This window comes from Electrophorus electricus, chromosome 1 (genome assembly GCF_013358815.1).
Source record: "Electrophorus electricus isolate fEleEle1 chromosome 1, fEleEle1.pri, whole genome shotgun sequence".
In the NCBI taxonomy this organism is placed as follows: domain Eukaryota; kingdom Metazoa; phylum Chordata; class Actinopteri; order Gymnotiformes; family Gymnotidae; genus Electrophorus; species Electrophorus electricus.
In genome coordinates this window covers 34,721,117-34,741,299 of record NC_049535.1, presented here as the reverse complement: position 1 = coordinate 34,741,299, position 20,183 = coordinate 34,721,117, and the positions used below count along the sequence as shown (strand labels likewise).

The window sequence follows — 20,183 nt, the reverse complement described above, 5'->3', positions numbered from 1 at the left end:
CACACACGCACACACATCACACACCTTCTTGCACATGTACAGTGGCTGTCGTGATTTGCATGTGTTCTCTCAATGAACAGAGCAATTTGCTGTGCAAATCCAGACAGTCTCCCCTGTAGATGTGTTTGGCAGGAATGGAGTTTGTCTTACCCTGCTGGAGTTTGTCTTACCCTCCTGGTGTATGTCTTACCCTGCTAGTGTTTGTCTTACCCTGCTGGAGTTTGTCTTACCCTGCTAGTGTTTGTCTTACCCTGCTGGAGTTTGTCTTACCCTGCTGGTGTTTGTCTTACCCTGCTGGAGTTTGTCTTACCCTGCTAGTGTTTGTCTTACCCTGCTGGAGTTTGTCTTACCCTCCTGGTGTATGTCTTACTCTGCTGGTGTTTGTCTTACCCTGCTGGTGTTTGTCTTACCCTGCTAGTGTTTGTCTTACCCTGTTGGAGTTTGTCTTACCCTGCTAGTGTTTGTCTTACCCTGCTGGAGTTTGTCTTACCCTGCTAGTGTTTGTCTTACCCTGCTGGAGTTTGTCTTACCCTCCTGGTGTATGTCTTACTCTGCTGGTGTTTGTCTTACCCTCCTGGTGTATGTCTTACCCTGCTGGAGTTTGTCTTACCCTGCTAGTGTTTGTCTTACCCTGCTGGTGTTTGTCTTACCCTGCTGGTGTTTGTTGGCCTTTGCTTCTTTGTTCTGTCATTGTTCTATGCAGTAAGCATATGCTGACTTTCTGTGTAATAATCAACATCAATATTTAATGGTCTGATCTCGTTATGTTTACAGACAGAGCTGACTTAGAAACTGGACCTGTTTGTGAACAATTTATGAACATCTTATAAAAATCTCTTAATGAATCTGAAATGTGAAAATCTGAAATGTAAAAAAGTATCCCTTGTAAATTTCCGGCAGGGACAACCTGCTTTTCCCGTCTCAGATACCTCAGGCCACCAATCATGACGAAAGAAACCCGACGTTTTCTCAGCATGATTGATGAAGTCAATTTTACCAGAGTTCTCATCCTGTACACAGCAGTACACACAAACACACACTTGCGCGTGCACACGCAATGTCGCACGAGGCACTTCGTAGATTGTAGCTTTCAATCTGATAATGTTTAACTGATGAAAACACTTGCATATGAATTTTAATGTTCATGAGCAATGTTGACCACTTGTTGTTGGGCTCTTTACTGCAGTAACAGGTCATCCAGCACAACATCGGGGACACGTCTGGATTACAGACACATTTGACCTATTTAGAAAGTTGTCAAAACAAACAAAAATGTTTTATAGAAACAAATCAAAACAAACAAAAAAGAATAAAACAACGACAACAAACCCAAGGTGCGGGGCAGAGCTGAGCACAGTGACCGGTGCCGTCCGTGAGCGACCTGTCCGGGTGAGTCTCCGCAGGTGTGCACTCACCTCAAGCTTCCATTTTCCCTGATTGGTAATGGGGAAAATACGAGGCTTGTATTTGCCTTCACAACAATAAGAAAAGGGGCTCCAACGTGGGGTGTGGTGGGGGGCTGTCTGGGAAAACGGCGCTCATTTGTCCTTGAGAGTGCTGCGAGAAACCACAACAATAAGCGAACAGATTGTTTGCAAACATTATGCAGCTGTAGGGAATCTGCACCACAGACACACATACACGTGTGTGTGTGTGTTACATATATGTAATATTTTAATCAGTATTCCACTTTTTTATCCAAAGGATCTTACTGTTATTTTTCTAAATGTAAAAGTCCTTTTACTTTAATATCCTGTATGTTATTTTATTAAATGTGAAAGCCCTTTACTTTAATATCCTGTATATTATTTTATTAAATGTAAAAGCCCTTTACTTTAATATCCTGTATGTTATTTTATTAAATGTAAAAGCCCTTTACTTTAATATCCTGTATGTTATTTTATTAAATGTAAAAGCCCTTTACTTTAATATCCTGTATGTTATTTTATTAAATGTGAAAGCCCTTTACTTTAATATCCTGTACGTTATTTTATTAAATGTGAAAGCCCTTTACTTTAATATCCTGTACGTTATTTTATTAAATGTGAAAGCCCTTTACTTTAATATCCTGTACGTTATTTTATTAAATGTAAAAGCCCTTTACTTTAATATCCTGTATGTTATTTTATTAAATGTAAAAGCCCTTTACTTTACAATCCTGTATGTTATTTTATTAAATGTAAAAGCCCTTTACTTTAATATCCTGTATGTTATTTTATTAAATGTAAAAGCCCTTTACTTTAATATCCTGTATGTTATTTTATTAAATGTGAAAGCCCTTTACTTTAATATCCTGTATGTTATTTTATTAAATGTAAAAGCCCTTTACTTTAATATCCTGTATGTTATTTTATTAAATGTAAAAGCCCTTTACTTTAATATCCTGTATGTTATTTTATTAAATGTAAAAGCCCTTTACTTTAATATCCTGTATGTTATTTTATTAAATGTAAAAGCCCTTTACTTTAATATCCTGTATGTTATTTTATTAAATGTAAAAGCCCTTTACTTTAATATCCTGTATGTTATTTTATTAAATGTAAAAGCCCTTTACTTTGATATCCTGTATGTTATTTTATTAAATGTGAAAGCCCTTTACTTTGATATCCTGTATGTTATTTTATTAAATGTAAAAGCCCTTTACTTTGATATCCTGTACGTTATTTTATTAAATGTAAAAGCCCTTTACTTTGATATCCTGTACGTTATTTTATTAACTGTAAAAGCCCTTTACTTTGATATCCTGTACGTTATTTTATTAACTGTAAAAGCCCTTTACTTTGATATCCTGTACGTTATTTTATTAAATGTAAAAGCCCTTTACTTTGATATCCTGTATGTTATTTTATTAAATGTGAAAGCCCTTTACTTTAATATCCTGTATGTTATTTTATTAAATGTAAAAGCCCTTTACTTTACAATCCTGTATGTTATTTTATTAAATGTAAAAGCCCTTTACTTTAATATCCTGTATGTTATTTTATTAAATGTAAAATCCCTTTACTTTAATATCCTGTATATTATTTTATTAAATGTAAAAGCCCTTTACTTTAATATCCTGTATGTTATTTTATTAAATGTAAAAGCCCTTTACTTTAATATCCTGTATATTATTTTATTAAATGTGAAAGCCCTTTACTTTAATATCCTGTATACAGCCATGTTACCGTCTCCTCCACCAAGCACAGAAGTCACATCACAATCACAACAGGACAAATATAAGTGCTTTGAAAATTCCACCTAAAATTGAACCCTTAATTTGAAAGGTGGACTGGCAGCTAGGCAGACAGACATGTAACTGAGGGCATTACTGTCAGACTGGTACACCAGCCCTCAAAGTTTGTTTTGGGTTGCCAGATCTTCCAAATGTCCATTCCAGCACCAATTATAAAGAGTGTGCTCTCAAAATGATTGCTCATGCCTGGCTGTGTGGAGACCTGGGTAGGCCTGCTCGTCAGTGGCTTCATTACGTTTTTTAAGCAGTTCCTCTCTACTAGAAGCAATCTCAGCAAGACTAACAGGACTAGAATTCATGCAATGTTACAGTTCGCTTCCATGACAACAGGAGTGCTGCTCCTATTTCACACAGGCATCTTGTCAGCCATGCCTCGAGGTCCTTCTCCAACCTTGCCCACACTTGTCCAAGGTTGGAGGCAGAGTGGGTGGAGCCCTTCCTCGTCATCCATCTTCAGACAGACTTCCACCTCAACTCCTTCCTTTTCTCATCCGTGTCCCTTCCCGAGCGTCTCGTCCACCCAACAAAGCATGGGCTGTCCTCTCTGCCGCTCCGTCTCCACCCTTTCCCGTCTGCGCTTCCACGTGTCTCCGCCCGTCTCTCCCTCTGCGTTCCCCTCTCAGTGCTCTTTGCACGTGTACACCTCCTCCTCGCGCACGCATGTCTGGCACTCCACGTGGCAGCACCAGCGCACCTGGCAGTGGCAGGAGAGTGTGGCGAGGTGCAGCGCCGTGTTGTAGCCCCGCCCACAGCACAGGCTGCTGCAGCTGGTGTCCTTGGAGCAGGACCTACCCGCCGTGCCAGGGGAGTAACGGGACGGGCGGCAGAAGCTGGGCGACTCCTCCAGGAACACCAGCTCCGTGGGGCGGGGCCGGGGGCTGGCGTTGCCTTGGAGGCGGGGCCCCGTCAGCTCGGTCTCGCCGGTGGCGGCGTTGGTGACGCTGAGCACGCGCACGGCTGCGTCGTAGCGGAACTTCAGCAGGCGGGCCGTGTCGTGGAACGCCGAGAGCTGCTTCCAGCACGTGCGCACGGCACAAGAGCCGGACACGCCGTGGCACTTGCACGTCGTCCTCATACCGCTCTTCACAGCCTAGGAGAGAGAGAGAGAGGAGAGAAAGGGTGGAGTGAGGAGAGAGAGGAGTCCCAGTCGGAGACAGAGAGGAAGAGAGTCGGTGAAATGGAGAGAGTAAGACCCAGGGAGACAGATGGAGTGAGAATGAAAGGCCTGTGCATGAGATGTTTCGAGTACGGTCGAGGCAGAAAACAGAGGAGGAGACAAGAACCAAGGAGAGCAGACCTGGCAGCCAGGCTGCTTCATTAGTGAACACTTTATCTTGGCTTCCTATCTGACAGAGTCACTTTCCTGCAGGGGTTTCTGGGATTGAGAGGCTTCTCTGGGACTCTCCAACCATGTGCCCAAGCTGGAGTCAGGAGACACCTTTCACCTGCTCTCTCTCTCTCTCTCTCTCTCTTTCTCTCTCTTTTTCCCTGTTTGTGTCCCTCCTATCCTCCTATCCTCCCATCTCCCTGTGCACTGCCTGAGGAGACAGCAAGCCTCCTACTCTTCATGTTCAGACCAGCCTCCTACTCTATCTGTTCTCCTGTTTTTCATTCGATGTCCATAGCTCACGGTTTGTCTGTGCAGCTTCCGAACAAGTCCATGTTCTGGTGAGTACACCAGTGACAGACGCTGCTACGTGTCTTTTCTGCTGGTGGTGAGAGATAAATAGAGGACTAGCTATTCTGAAACTGGATGCACTGGTGAATGACCAATAGGTGGTCAAGAGTTCACAGGTCCCACAAAGAGCCCTGGATGAGATGGGGACCAAGAAGAGGTCAAATCGCCACTGAGACAGAGGAAGACGCCCAGGGCGACAGGGCTCCTACACACATTGTTCCAGCCTGCACAGGTATGAAGACACCCTGAGGGCCATCCCTGTGTGTGTGTGTGTGTGTGTGTGTGTGTGTGTGTGTGTGTGTGTGTGTGTGTGTGTGTGTGTGTGTGTGTGTGTGTTTGAGTGAGAGAGAGCAAGACAGAGGAGGGTAGCAAACATTCAGCCACCTCACTTGTTTTTGAATGAAGGTGTTAACTCAGGAAAGCAGCACAACCTGAAACAGACCTGAAACAGATAAGAACCCCCCACTCCTCTCTCTCTCCCTCTTTCTCTCTCTCTCTCTCTCTCTCTCACTCTCTTTCTCTCTATCCCTCAAGCTGCTATTACTTACAGGTCCTGCTGTGGACAATCTTTAGAGGATTTATGGAAGACCTTTAAGGGCATTGCTAGCTGGGCTTAGAGCAACCATGCAGGAGGCATACAGTATGTGGAAAAAAAACACTCATATATTACTGAGGTCTCTTCATGTTATAATAGGACTGATGGAAAGCCTCTAATTTTCAGAGGGCCCCACAGCAAGCCTGGAGCAAAGGAGGGAACACCCGGCTCCAGACAGCCAGTACCTGAGTGCCTCCTGCTCAGCTGCCTTCCGTACCAACACAGGCCTCCTCCCGGTTGTGGACAGGAGCAGACGCACCTCCTCACACCCTGAAGCGTCTGTCGTCCATGCTCATTCCAGGCCAAACAGGCTCCATAGACTTGTATATAAAATGAAATGATCTGGCATACAAAATATTTGACTCCGGTGCAGATCCAGACCGAGGCTGCCAATGAGCGCAAGTGTCGACCGTTTCCAACATTTCTCAGCCTCACATCACTCACCCGGATGCCGGCGTTTATGTTATGAGCGTCGATCTGCGCCCGCAGGTCCTTGCTGACCCGTTTCTGGCCCAGGAACCTTTTGAGAAACTTGGTGCTGTATTTCAGGTTGTCTCCGCACACGCCCCACTGCCACGCCTCGCGGTGCTGGAGCCCGGGAGAGTCGTCGCACGTGCAGCGCTCCATGCGTCCCGAGCTGCAGGCTTTGGCCAGCGCGTGCGAGAGAGCTGCCGACGACACCGCCTGCAGGAAGGCTGTCTCTTTGAAGGCTAGAGAAACACTTGCGTTAGCTTCTCCCTGGTTGGCTTTTGCTGTCTTTAACAGACCATTACACCATTACTCACACAATAAATGTATTAGAATTACATTTTTAAGTTTCATATTTCCATAAAATGAAATGTGGCTTATACAGGGATGCTGGAATTTCAATCCAAAAGCTGCAACAGTCAATTTCAAAGCATTTTATAAAGCATTTTTCCAAGCATTCTCTGTTATTATAATGGGAGACGTGAGCGAGCCTCAATACTTCCCCGTGAACTAAATGCTGAGGGTTATCAGCTGTATGTGGTACTCCACCATAAGAACACGTTTCTTTCCCTCGTATCCGTCGCTGAGTGGATTTCCATCCAATTAATCGTTATTTTGACTACAGTTTTTTCCCCCCTAGATCAAAGCCCACGATCACGCCGCCCTCTTCCTCTCAGAACTGCGCGCGCTCTTCCGTGATGTAAAAATACCTCAAGCTGCCCCGCGCGGCCCCACCGCACGGGATTCCGAACTTCCCTAGTCGGTAATTACCAGCTCGCTCACCCGCGCGTGGATCTTACGTTCCCATTCTGGTGATGAGCTTTTCCCGAGATTTACGCACACGCCAGCTTTAAAATAGCGCGCTCTAAAAACAATACGTTTTTTTAACGTTAATGCTTTAAATACGTTTTTAAGATAGAAAGCTTTTAACGGATTGTAGGTGTGGTTGTAGACCTGGTGATCACCACATAATCGCTCCAGGATATGTTCTTTTCGGTCCTCACCTCGCTTGAGTAGGCCTCCCCGACCATCCAGGCTACAGTTCCAGCGCTCATTCCGGAACTGGTAACGGCACTCCAGAAGACTGAGGCGAACAGACTCGCGCAGCGTCTCCGCCAGGCCTGCCTCCCGGCGGCACACGCGTTTTTGGCGGCGCGTCAGTGTCATCTGCTCGCATTGCTTCACATGCGCTTTCCCGGTAGTCGGCTCGCTAGAATACGGACTCGGTAAAAAGACCAAGGGTTCGCGTCCCGTGAGCCTAGAAGCAAACCGAACCAAAACGTAAATAAATGATTAGATAGATAGATAGATAGATAGATAGATAGATAGATAGATAGATAGATAGATAGATAGATAGATAGATAGATAGATAGATAGATAGATAGATAGATAGATAGATAGATAGATAGATAGATAGATAGATAGATAGATAGAACAACTCCCTAAAATTAGCTCATTTTGACTGAAGACGATTACTATGTAATATTCAGGTGAAACCTAAACACCGAATTTGAGGTTATTATTCTAAAGACACAATGGGTTTTCTTAGATTTCCAAGATTGAATAATAACAACAGTTTTATTATTGGTAATAAAAGATTAGCAATAGAAAATCGTTGAAAAACATAACCCAGTTATTTGCATGCGTTTGTTGTTGCGCACGTGCTTTGAATGTATTGTTAGTTTGAATAGTTGCATTTGAATAGAGGTCTTAGTCTAAAGACACCAAACTACACGCGTTCCTACTGCGCGCTCATTAATGGAGGAAAAAAGCCTAACTTAACCTATCTTAAGAGTACCAGCGAGGCGCACTTAAAATGCCACAAATATAAATGTACATTTTCCTTATTATAAACAGCACTCGCTTAATGTCCTGTCAACACAAGCCAGAAAGTTCTTAATGATCAGGTAGAGCAAGGGCACGCACGCGCTGCCAAACCAGCGGAGATCAGCTGACGGAAGACATCTGGGAACGGCGAGGGAGCGTTTCTCGTGCTCTGCTTCTGTTAACTACATTAAACAATTTTAACAGCTTGTTAAACTTTCCTGTCTTAAAACAAAATTATGGAAAAATATATTTTTACATTTTGTCCAAATAACGCCATCAAAAGCGGAAACCAATTGAAAGGGCTGTAGCTGCAAGTCTATTCGTTTATTAGGATAATAACCATCTAAAACACAACGACAATAAATTATTAATGCTACTAATAATATCATAACAAGTTCTATAAAAAGGTTCTTTACAACAAATGATTCGTGAGAAACCTTTGACATGGTCTTTTGTGAACCTGATCCAAACCGCGCGTAATTGCGCACAACATTCTCTAGATCGTCACGTGTCGCAACCTGTTACTAAACAAGTACGTAGCAACTAAGTTCTGCTACCCAATTAACGGCGGATCTGGTAAATACCACATTAGAGTAACAAAATGGGATCCCGATGCTAATTCTGGGACGAACAGAACGGACAAGTGGAAAAAGGTGGCTGACCCGAAATAGGCTGCTGCCTGGGAGAACAGGATACAGAGGGCAAGAAGTCGCAACAGGCACGCAATCCTTGGAAGCCCGGTGCACATGATGACGGGTCGGCGCTGCTCTTCATTGCGCTGTCTGTCCGAGTAGAAATCCCCGCTGCTCACAACCGCGCAGCCTCTTAAAGGGGCAGATACACATTTCTGCCCTGGGGGCAGGCACGTTCCCGAGCTGGGCGAGACAATCACGGAGACCGCGTGATTTCCTGAGTGGATTATCTGATATTGGTTCCAGCCATTTCAAGGAACCTCTCCTGCTTGGAGAGGTGTGATTACCTGTTGTATTAAGATGTTACTTATTCACTGAGCAGTTTTTCAGTGTTGTACATTTTTGTTTTATCAAAGCTCTTATTAACAATTTAATTGATTAGGAAAACCATTTTATACATCAAAATTAATTAATTAATCAAACATTGGGTTTGATGAGCAATTTCCTATCCCTAATTAATAAGTCATTATCCAAAATCAGTTACCTGCATGTGTTGTGTAGTGACTGTAGTGATTGCTTCACTCAGAGGTGTGCAGTCTATACACACAGACAGAACCATGACTCCAGGCACATTCCTAAAATGATTTATGGTCAGAGTTTAGTAAATATTGTATACTTCACCTTGTATTACAATAGGCACTCAAAAGTCTAATGATATATTGATACCTACAGTACCTATAGTACTCTGAGAATTCAATATTGAGTTTCACATATTTTAATCAGTCACAGTGAAAGGTGTGTAAATTGAGTCCTGTATCTGCATTACAGAAGGGACTGTTTCACTGCTGTAAAATACCTGACTAAACCCAACAAACTGGCATCAGAAGTGCTAAATTAGGGATCACACACACACATGTGCAACACAGTGACGTTCCAGTACTTCGTTTTGACACCCCTGCTTAGAGTGGACAGTGCTTTGTTTTCTGTGGCATAATTTGAGTGCTGTGTTTACAAACTGTGACCCCATTCTCATTTCCTGTTCTTCATTAACAGACGCATCTGATGCAGTTTTTTTTTCACAGCTGTCGTCGCCTCACATGGGCCTGCTGGTCTAAACACAGCTACGACCTCATCATCTCTCTTCTGTCTGACCCTGGTAGATGGCCATCTGGGCTCCACATTTCCAGGGTGATGTCACACTCTTTGTTTGAGACCCTCATATCTGATTCTGGAGGGGGTCAGGTGCCTTTCTTGTGGTTCCATGACCAGAAACCACAGAATAGTAGCCACCCCACAGCCCCCCAATTTTTAAAATTCATTTGACTGGGACAGACATTGAGACCCTGTGTCTCTTCATCACAGCTGCCTAGTAGTTATACAACTGTAGTAGTGAGTCTTATGTGTTGGATATGACAGGAAAGACCAAGATAATGAAAGCAAAACAACAACCCAGATTGCTTCCCACAATGTCTAGCTGGGATCTGACCTCACCATTAACGTTCATGCTCTCGTCATCTGCTTCACTGAAGGTTAAAAACTTACCACTGAACCATTTGCACAGTCAACGGGGAAGCGTGACTTATACTAAACATACAGCGCCATCTAGAGGATTTCTTAATTATTAATATTTTCTTAAATATTCATATTCTCTCATTAAATATTAATCTTAAATATTCATATTCTCCCAATACACTGAAATTTATATAGAAATATTTTATACCTAATTCTGATCACCTGGCAAAATTGTAAATACTCAGCAAAATAAAAAATAAAAAAATCACAAAGGCAAAGAGCCTTCAAAAAATATTCAGAGAGGCTTTAACAAAAATCAATCAGTGAATAAAATAAAAACAAAAACCATCTTCTTAAATAAATAAATAACAAATTGTGGATCAAACTTTAATTGCCATTGGTTCAAATAAAGATTTTGACCATCTCAAATAGGTGTTTTATTAATGCTTCTAGAAATAAAGAGTGATAAGAATAATCTACAAGGTAACATTATGTTCATTAAAATAGAGCTATTTTAAAGATATTTCAAGATAAGAAGAGGTACACCACGACGATGCATTTTGTTCTTTTATTTCCTCTGGCAATCAAACAACTGGCTCAGATTTACACAAATGAAAGATTTTAAGAAGAAAAAGTATGCGAAATTAACTGTTTCAGATCAATTAGTATGCAAATTATCTTCTGCCATTTACTGCACTTTTAAGAGGTCAATCTGCAGGTACTCTACATACTACATACATACATTGTCTTCTATCTAGTTCTAATTATAGCTATCCAACCTAAACATATTTTTAAAAAGGTTAATAATTTATTGATTTTATTTTGAGGAGTGACATTTATGTGTAATAATTATAAGTAAAAAATAAAAATAAATAATCCATCACATATTTCAGAGCACCAAACTGTATTGGAAATCTTGTATTTATTACAATTTGAATTTCCGTACATTTTTAATACACATTACTGTTTGGTTGTTTACAGAAATCAAAAGAAAAAAAAGGCTTTAAATATACTTTAAAGTAAATGTGTAGGTGTTAAATATACTTTAAAATAAATGTGTAGGTTTTAAATATACTTTAAAATAAATGTGTACCCAGAATTTCCCGTCTAATTCACCACCGATGACATTACAGATTTTATAGATCCCTAAAAGGATTCTTTATTACAGAAGAATTAAATGTTAGCATTAACAATGCGATTTTAAATCTTAAACCGCTTATATCATGCTCATTTAATTACCAAATATTTTTAAAATGGTAACATAAATTTATGGCAAGAAAGTTAATTGAATAGAAAATGTGATTCCAGTTGATTTGATTCTTTTTAGCTGCCTGGAAATGTGGCACACGGCCAGATTCCATTATGCTTTTAAGAACAAAAATCGGAAATAAATATTATACAAAATGATGTATGATAATTATTTATATTTATATTATTTATCATTTTTAGACATATTTAGTTGTTGTCTATATTTTCAGATCTAAATAATACATCTTACAAAAGGCATATTTTGCCTGTTTTGTCAGGAGTAATCTATAGAGCTAGAATTAAGCTGTCATGGATCATCACTTAAACTTTATAAGTAGGTCCCTGCTAAATTCATGCCGTGAAATTCCCCTTAAAATAGACCTACCTGATTTTTGTGAAATGCAGGAGGATAAAAAAAAGATCGGAGACGCGTCTTAACTGGCTGGCGCAGAGTTTAATGTCAGACCTCACAGCAGTTTTTCTGTTGCTATGGAGAAAAGTCAAAGCAGAACATCGCTCTGGGGATTTCCTAAAAGTAACGTGCATTTTTGACCTGCACTATTTCTCCTTTTGATTGCTGATGTGGGTTTCTTTTTCATGAACATTCCTGATTCTGGTTTTAAAAAACGTTGCTTTACAAACATCGCTGTTATGTTTTGGAAGTTATTTACGGTTCCAGGCTAAACTAAAGTCAGTACGGGGCTGCCTATCCACGAATTCTCAGTGAAAAGGAATGAAGCCCAACAACGTCTCCTGATGTTCAGTGCTTACCACTCAGACAAAGGCAATTATCTTAGGATGGCAGGCCTAGTGAGACTAAGTGACTATCCTACCATGAAGCTTGTGAAGTGTTATTTAATACATTCCGTGAAATGTAGCAAATTAATTTGTATCCTAAAATTCGTGAAATATTTTTGATAAAACAGGTCAGTGAAATTAACTGATTTTCTTCTGAAATTAGTAGAGTCCTACTAATAAAGCGCTAGGCCTAATGGCACGGTCCATTATGACGTCACATCGTTGTGACATCACTATGTGGCTACAAAAAGGTATAAATACGGTCATTTCACGAGACAAGTTTTAAAGCTTTGAAACGTGTCCGATTTGAGGCAGGAACTTTCACCGTTGGTGTGTATACATACATTTACATAGATACTGTTAGCTAATTAATTTCTTCCATTAATTCTTATCTGTGGATAGACGGTATGCTACTTGACCTTATTTACGGATAAGCCGTTCACCCAGCGAGGTGGAGATTACAGGGCGTAAAGCAACACAGCACACGATAAAGGCAAACCGCCCGACTCCGTTCTGATCGTATCTGATCTTTTCGACTGGCTAACTGCTAGTGTAAGGTTTTATCCACCGGTCACAAGCTAAATTTTCCACAGGACCGGCCGTAAAATTTACGCCTAGACGGGAACAGGTGTATGTTCAGATTTCATAGGCAGCGTCTTTGGGAACAGTTTTAAACGTTGCAATAGCAGGGTGGCTGCGATGCAGACATCGTTGCACTTCTTCTGATGTCTAGCTATAACAACGCAGGCCTGATTCAGAGACTTAGGAGAAAATTGGTAACCGAGGTAACCGTTGTTGTTACACTGCTTTGTTTAGAGGTCAGTGTGGTTTATATGAACTATGTAATTCGATTGATTTATGTATTTCACTGTCGGTGGGTTTTGTTTTGCTCTATACTTGGTAATCTAGTAGGAAACAGCGAACTATCTTGCCACAGTGAGTACGAGTAGCAATTTTGCTACGTAGCAGCGCAGGTTGCTTAGCAACGGTCATTATTACGCCTGTTAAATGGGCGCGTGCATCGCGACTGGTCTTGGTGAAACAAGCGTGTATTATTTCGTCATTGTGTCAACAAAATATTAGCGCGAACGTGTTCCGATTGTCATTAAGAAGATAATGCGATTAGATTTATAGACCAAAACAACTTCTTCATCGAATTATATGTTACAATTGACGCGAAATCAAGCTTGTAAGGAAATACTTATATTTTCTTAATACAATTTTAAGAAGTGTTGGGGATAAAATCACGCAGCTCAGATATTGGTAATTATTGGCATTTGTCTCGGGTATTTCCAAAGCTGTGCCTCATGAGCTGAAAACTAACTTTGTGGTTTACCATGTTACCCTGGTTTTAAACTGACACGGATTTTCGTTGAAACAGAATCCATCCTTTTACGTATAGAGTAGACATCGGCACCAACCCCCCACATCGCAGTGTGAGTATTCCTTTTCCACCTGGGACACCACAAGGCAGCGGATGAGGGGACGCCGGGAAAGTGGCCGAGGAAGACGAGGGAGGAGCAGCAGACACTGAAGGAGGCGAGAGATGCGGCAGCTTCTCCTGCACATGAGAGTAAATATCTATTTTCATCAAGCAGTCATTTTATGCATCATCTCTACTATAGGTTTTCTGTTTATCTGTCCGGAGTTGGTATTCTCAAAGCGTTCCAGTCTTAATACCATGGTAACCAGAATGAAGTCATTTTAATAACGCTTCCTTTAATATGTCAGAATAATCTTGGCTTTGCAATGGGAAACATTCAATTTTGTGTAAGATACATAAGTAGCAGTCTGAGACTATAAACAAGAGACAACTCAAATTAATAGTGAATCTGAGAAGGTATGATGTTAGGAAGAACACACTTTAATAGCAAAAGCAAATCTATTCACAGCCACTTATATAAAAAACCCCATCTGTTTTCAACACACAATCAACGTTTTCAATCATGAAGCAAAGTGACGGGAATCGGGAACCAGTTCCAAATTGTCCAATCCATCACAATTATACGACGCCGAGATAAACACTTGTTTTTAGCAATGCTTTTCTGACAGTGGGTCAAACATCCTTTACTTTCATCCATATTAGACGAAGATGGACAGACTGTTGCTCCAGCCAGCTTCAAAACTTATCGTCAGCCCCAAGCTGAAAGCTCCGTCTCATGTTTGCTGCACAACAACGGGGAGTGAGCGTGCGGCAAGGGCGAACACATCAATGTGCCAGGCAGGCAGACAGGGAGGGAGGCAGGCAGAAAATGAGGGAGGGAGTCTAAGGAGGCAGGCAGACAGGGAAGAAGGGAGGGATGGAGGGAGGGAGGAAGGATGGGGAGGCAGGTATTCAGACAGATAGGCAAGGAGGGAGGGGAGCTGGGGAGTGAAGGAGAAAGGCAGGCAGGCAGTGAGGGAGGGAGGGTGGGGAAAGAGGAAGGGAGGTAGACTGGGGTTAGATGTGGCCAGATGAACAGCATGTATCATGAACCTCCGCGCGGAGTCTGGGTCTCCATGCTACTTGTCCAGTCACATGTATTGACACTGTCTCCCTGGAGTCTGGGTCTCTATTCAAATCTTCCAGCTCCAGGTGTCCCCAGCCTCCACCAGGAGTCTGGGTCTCCATTCAAATCCTCTGGCTGTATGTATCCCCAGCCTCCATCTGGAGTCTGCGTCTCCATGCTGCTCATCCAGCCGCATGCATCACCAGGGTCTCCCTGGAGTCTGGGTCTCCATTCCAATCCTCTGGCTGTATGTATCCACAGCCTCTCCCTGGAGTCTGGGTTTCCATTCCAATTGTCTGGCCGCATGTATTCCCAGCCATCCGCTGGAGTATAGGTCACATGTTGCTTCTCTGGCTGCATGTATCCCCAGCCTCCCTCTCTTCCTACCACCCCAGCCTTCCCTCCCACCCTGTCTGCCTGCCTGCCTCACTCCCGCCCCAGCCTCTCTCACTCCCTCCCTACCTGCTTGCCTTCTTGCCTGCCTGCTTGCGTCCCCAGCCTCCCTCCCTCTCTCGCTGCTGGCCTCTCTTCGTCCCTAGCCTCCCTCACTCCATCCCTGCTTGCTTGCGTCCCTCCCTCTTGCCCTGCCTCCTCGGCCTTCCTTACTTACTTCCTGCCTGCCTGCCTGCTTGCCTCCCCAGCCTCCCTCCCTCCCTCCATGCATGCATGCATGCCTGCCTGCCTCACCCGCCTTCCTCCTTCCCTGCCTGCCTGTCTGCCCAGCCTCTCTCCCTCCTTGCCTGCCTGGTTGCGGACCTCCCAAGCCTGCCATCGCTGAGCTCAGTCACGCAGGACGTCCCGTTCCCCAGGTAAATATGCTGCATTAGAGTAACATTAACACAATGTAGGCAGGCTTATCAAGTTATTTCTCTGACTAAATGAAAATAAACATTGTGCAAACATCCTCTACTTTCATCCATTTTAGACAAGGATGGACAGACTGTTGCTCCAGCCAGCTTCAAGACTCATCGTCAGCCCCCAGCTGAAAGCTTCGTCTCATGTTTTCTGCGTAACGATGGAGAGTGAGCGTGGCAAGGGTGAATGCTTCACTGTGTCAGGCAGGCAGGGAGGGAGGCAGGCAGAGAGAAAGAAAGGGAGGGAAGGAGGCAGGAGACAGGAAGGGAGGGAGGGAGGAAGTATGGGGAGGCAGGCATGCAGACAGATAGGCAAGGAGGGAGGGGAGCTGGGGAGTGAAGGAGAAAGGCAGGCAGTGAGGGAGGGAGGGTAGGGAAAGAGCAAGGGAGGAAGACTGGGGTTAGATTTGGCCAAATGAACAGCATGTATCATGAACCTCCGCGCGGAGTCTGGGTCTCCATGCTGCTCGTCTGGCCGCATGTATCCACATAGGCTCCCCAGAGTCTGGGTGTCTATTCAAATACTCTGGCCGTATGTATCCCCAGGCTCCATCCGGAGTCTGAGTCTCCATGCTGCTTGTCCAGTTGCATGTATTGACACTGTCTCCCTGGAGTCTGGGTCTCTATTCAAATCTTCCAGCTCCGGGTGTCCCCAGCCTCCACCAGGAGTCTGGGTCTCAATTCAAATCCTCTGGCTGTATATATCCCCAGCCTCCATCTGGAATCTGGGTCTCCATGCTGCTCATCCAGCCGCATGCATCCCCAGGGTCTCCTTGGAGTCTGGGTCTCCATTCAAACATTCTGGCCGTATGTATCCCCAGCCTCCACCCAGAGTCTGGGACTCCATGCTGCTTGTCCAGCTGCATGTATCCCCAGTCTCTCCCTGGAGTCTGGGTCTCTATTCAAATCGTCCAGCTCTGGTTATACCCGGCCTCCACCCGGAGTCTGGGTCTCCATTCTAATTGTCCAGCCGCATGTATTCCCTGCCTTCCCCTGGAGTACGGGTCACATGTTGCTTGTCTGGCTGCATGTATCCCCAGCATCCTTCTCTTCCTACCACCCCAGCCTTCCCTCCCACCCTGTCTGCCTGCCTGCCGCACTCCCACCCCAGCCTCTCTCACTCCCTCCCTAGCTGCTTGCCTTCTTGCCTGCCTGCTGGCCTCCCTTCCTCCCCTGCCTCCCTAGCCTTCCTCCCTCTATCCCTGCCAGCTTCCCAGTCTCCCTCCCTCTCTCCCTGCTGGCCTCCCTGCCTGCCGCACTCCCACCCCAGCCTCTCTCACTCCCTCCCTACATGCTTGCCTCCCAGCCTTCCTCCCTCCCCAGCTTCCCTCCCTCTCTCCCTGATGGCCTCCCTTCCTCCCCTGCCTCCCTCACTCCCCCCCCTGCTTGCTTGCCTGTATGCCTCTTTAGCCTCCCTCTGTGCCTCCTCGGCCTCCCTCAGTTCCTGCCTACCTGCCTCCCCAGCTTCCCTCCCTCCCTCCCTCCCCGCTTGCATGCCTGCCTGCCTCTGCAGCCTTCTTCCCTCCATTCCTACCTCCCTCCCTCTTTCCCTGCATGCCTGTCTGTCTGCCTCCCCAGCCTTCCTCCTTGCCTGCCTGCCTGTCTCCCCAGCCTCTCTCCCTCCTTGCCTGCCTGCATGCGGAACTCCCAAGCCTGCCATCGCTGAGCTCAGTCACGCAGGATGTCCTGTTCCCCAGGTAAATATGCTGCATTAGAGTAACATTAATGCCATGCAGGCAGGCTTATCAGGTTATTTCTTTGACTAAATGAAAATGGATGCTGTGCAACCATCCTCTACTTTCATCCATATTAGATGAGGATGGACAGATTGGCATCACTGTGCCCATCACAGATGAAGAGGAGGAAGAGGACTACACTCAGATCACTATGATCATGTGGCCTGAATTAAAACATGAAGCTTCAATAAAGCCAACTAAACCATTAAACTAAACCGTTTGATTGTACTACTACTACTACTACTACTACTATTAATAATAATAATAATAATAAGTAAACTTTAGTTGTATAGGGCTTTTCAAAACTTCAGAACAAAATAGTACACACAAGATAAAAAACAGTACAAACATAATGGTAATGCACTGGATAATAAAATCATAGAACATAAAACCTGATCAAATTGAGTGTACAATATAAACAGTGAAATAAAAGTTGCAAGATGGATAAAACTACACAGATTTACAATATAAAAAATATTTATGGTCCATGTAATTTTCAGATGCCCAAACTGTGATGGAGTTTGCAGATCTGCACTCTTCTAAACTATTTAGAATGAAACAGCTCAAAATCATTTATGACAAGCCCCACCCGGCAATCCCCACCCGCCAATCCTGCCTCTCTTCACATATACTCAGCAGCAGTATATGTGAAGCTCACGTCATATTAAATATATGGTTTTTTTTTTTGTTCGTTTGTTTTTTTAATTAATTGACCGCCTTTATGCTTCTTCAGTGCTACAAGAGTCATGATTTACTAATGACTAGTTACAGGGGTGCATGTGCATGTGTGGTTTCTGCTGTATGGAAGCAGTTATGCATTTGGAACAACACCACGACTTTTAATTTAGCCTTCTTAAATGTGTCAGTGATGACAAGAACTGGTTGTCAGTGATGACAAGAACATTTCACCTTATATGTCTTGTTCAGTGGTGGTCAGGTTTCAGCCTTCCTTACTTTGGCCATATCTCTGAGTACTGAACACCTTGTACTTCTGGGCACTCCAGATAGGTTGCAGTTCTGGAATATGACAGCACTGGAGGATAATTGGTTCCTGGTCGCTGCACTTTTGATTCTTCTCAAATCTTTGGCAGTTAATTTCCGTCTTTTTTTCTCAACACGTTTCTTGCGACCCTGTTGACTATTTGCAACAAAACCTTTGAGGGTTCTGTGATCACGCCCCAACAGCTTAGCAATTTTAAGAGTGCTACATCCCTCTGAAACACTTTTTGCACAAAAAACAAATTTTTGACTTTTCAGAGTCAGTTAAATCTTTTTTGGCCCATTTTTGGCCCTGAAAATCTACACCCTGGTACTGATGTTAGGCAGTCAGACTTGTGTTCCTAATTCAAACTGTGACCTTTCATACTACATATTTGTAGCCAGTACCCATAAACCATTTTTGTAAGAAACACAGTGCTGTTAGCTTGATTAGTAGAGTGGGTATGATGTCAGCCAGAAGGACCGCCTGAAGACAGAGAGAAGAATTATAGCATATGACAGAACAGACACAATAATAGGTCTGTAAGCATACCAACACATCTTTACAATAAGCCAATTAACTTGCATCATGGCACAGTTCAAAAAAAGAAAAATAACTAGCACATGTAATGACAGTGTGTTGATAAAACTATCAGGGTATGGGACACATACAGGATGCATCATTCGTTTCTGTGCATGCGAGAGACTTACTGCAGTTGACACAGGGTTGCAGTCATAGCGACTCGAGTTGCTGCTGTTTCCACTCTTTGTTTGCTGCAGACCTGGTGCTGGAGTCTACAAAATACACAGGGCAACACACTCAGCCAACTCAGCATGTACCCTCTGCTACCAGGCAACTTCATCAGCATTTATGGCATTTATCAGATGGCTCTTTTCCAGAACAGCTTACAAAAGTGCTTCAGTGCATTTCCTGTACAGATAGCCACACTGAGGTAGGCATTCAGTATGAGAAATTTTAGATGCCATTTATTAATTTTATTCTGGCAAATTAAATTATTTATTGTAATTGTGTGACAAGATCATTTTTCTGCAGGCAACTAGGCACACTGTAATACAGGCAGACAAGCATATACAGACCTATAATTTGCACGCACTGTTGTGTTCTGAGATTCCTGTTGTTTTAAAATGTCTTGGGCAGCACTCAGCATAACCACGTAGGCAAAGTTATTACACAGTCCCAGTAGCCCACACACACACACACACACACACACAGAGAGAGAGAGGTAAAGGGTTGAGTTTACTCAAATATAATCAGTAATGTTCACATAACCAACAACACTCCCTCACACAAATTACTGCTTTCCTCATCCATTTAGTTAGCTAGCTAGTTATCTGACTAGTGGAACACACTAAACAAAATCGGCTTTGATTCCTCAACCGGTGTCAAGATCTGCTACCTAAGGACACATCATCAATCTCATGACACGTACCAGACAGTTCAGTTAGCTAGCTTGCTACTGTTTGGCTAAACATCAACTTACCAAACATAGCTAATGTTAGCTACTTACCCTCACTAACGGTATCAGGATCAGCATCAACACTCTCTGATATGTTCATGACAAATGCTGTAAAACCGATAACTGACACGTCTGACGGTGTTGATATCTAGCTACTGCTAACTAGCTAACCTAGTTATAGGTAAGAAATAGCTAAGCTACTTAATGTGAAATTCTGATTTCTTTGAGGAATTCAGTAAAGGTTAACGCCATAGATATGTAAGATGCTGGCATGCTCCATGAGACGGAAGATGTATATCTAAGCAGTCCCGAGGAGGACAATGAGCAGCCTTCAACATCTGAGGCAGGTAACTTTGGGTCATTTCGTGCCAAATCCCCTTAGGAGAAAAGGTTTCGTTAGTGAGGTCAGGTAAGATCATGTAGGTGTATGCCAGTGTTTTAGGTCTTTTTTCCCCAAAAATTGGGAATGAAAAAAGTCACAATTAGTATTTGTTTTCCTCACCAGGTCCACAAAGTTAGTGACGTTCAGGGGCCTTGTTCCCGTTCCAAAACGAGAGCGGGATCAGCATACGAGATAAACTGCCCACCGTCTACCTCACAAGTACAGAGCATATCAACTATATAAGCACATAGAAACCCAAATAATTCGTCTTTG

General features: G+C 43.4%; 1 protein-coding gene across 1 annotated transcript; it reads right to left on the bottom strand.

The window, feature by feature from the left end:
• Positions 1 to 3,062: 3,062 nt before the first annotated feature.
• On the bottom strand, positions 3,063 to 8,560 carry wnt9b (wingless-type MMTV integration site family, member 9B). The gene is made up of 4 exons (XM_027029784.2): positions 8,466 to 8,560; positions 6,981 to 7,234; positions 5,953 to 6,218; positions 3,063 to 4,325 (listed from the first exon to the last, which is right to left on the bottom strand). Exons 1-4 carry the CDS (start codon positions 8,549 to 8,551, stop codon positions 3,855 to 3,857), a joined length of 1,077 nt encoding a protein of 358 aa, XP_026885585.2. The 5' UTR covers positions 8,552 to 8,560; the 3' UTR covers positions 3,063 to 3,854.
• Positions 8,561 to 20,183: the final 11,623 nt, after the last annotated feature.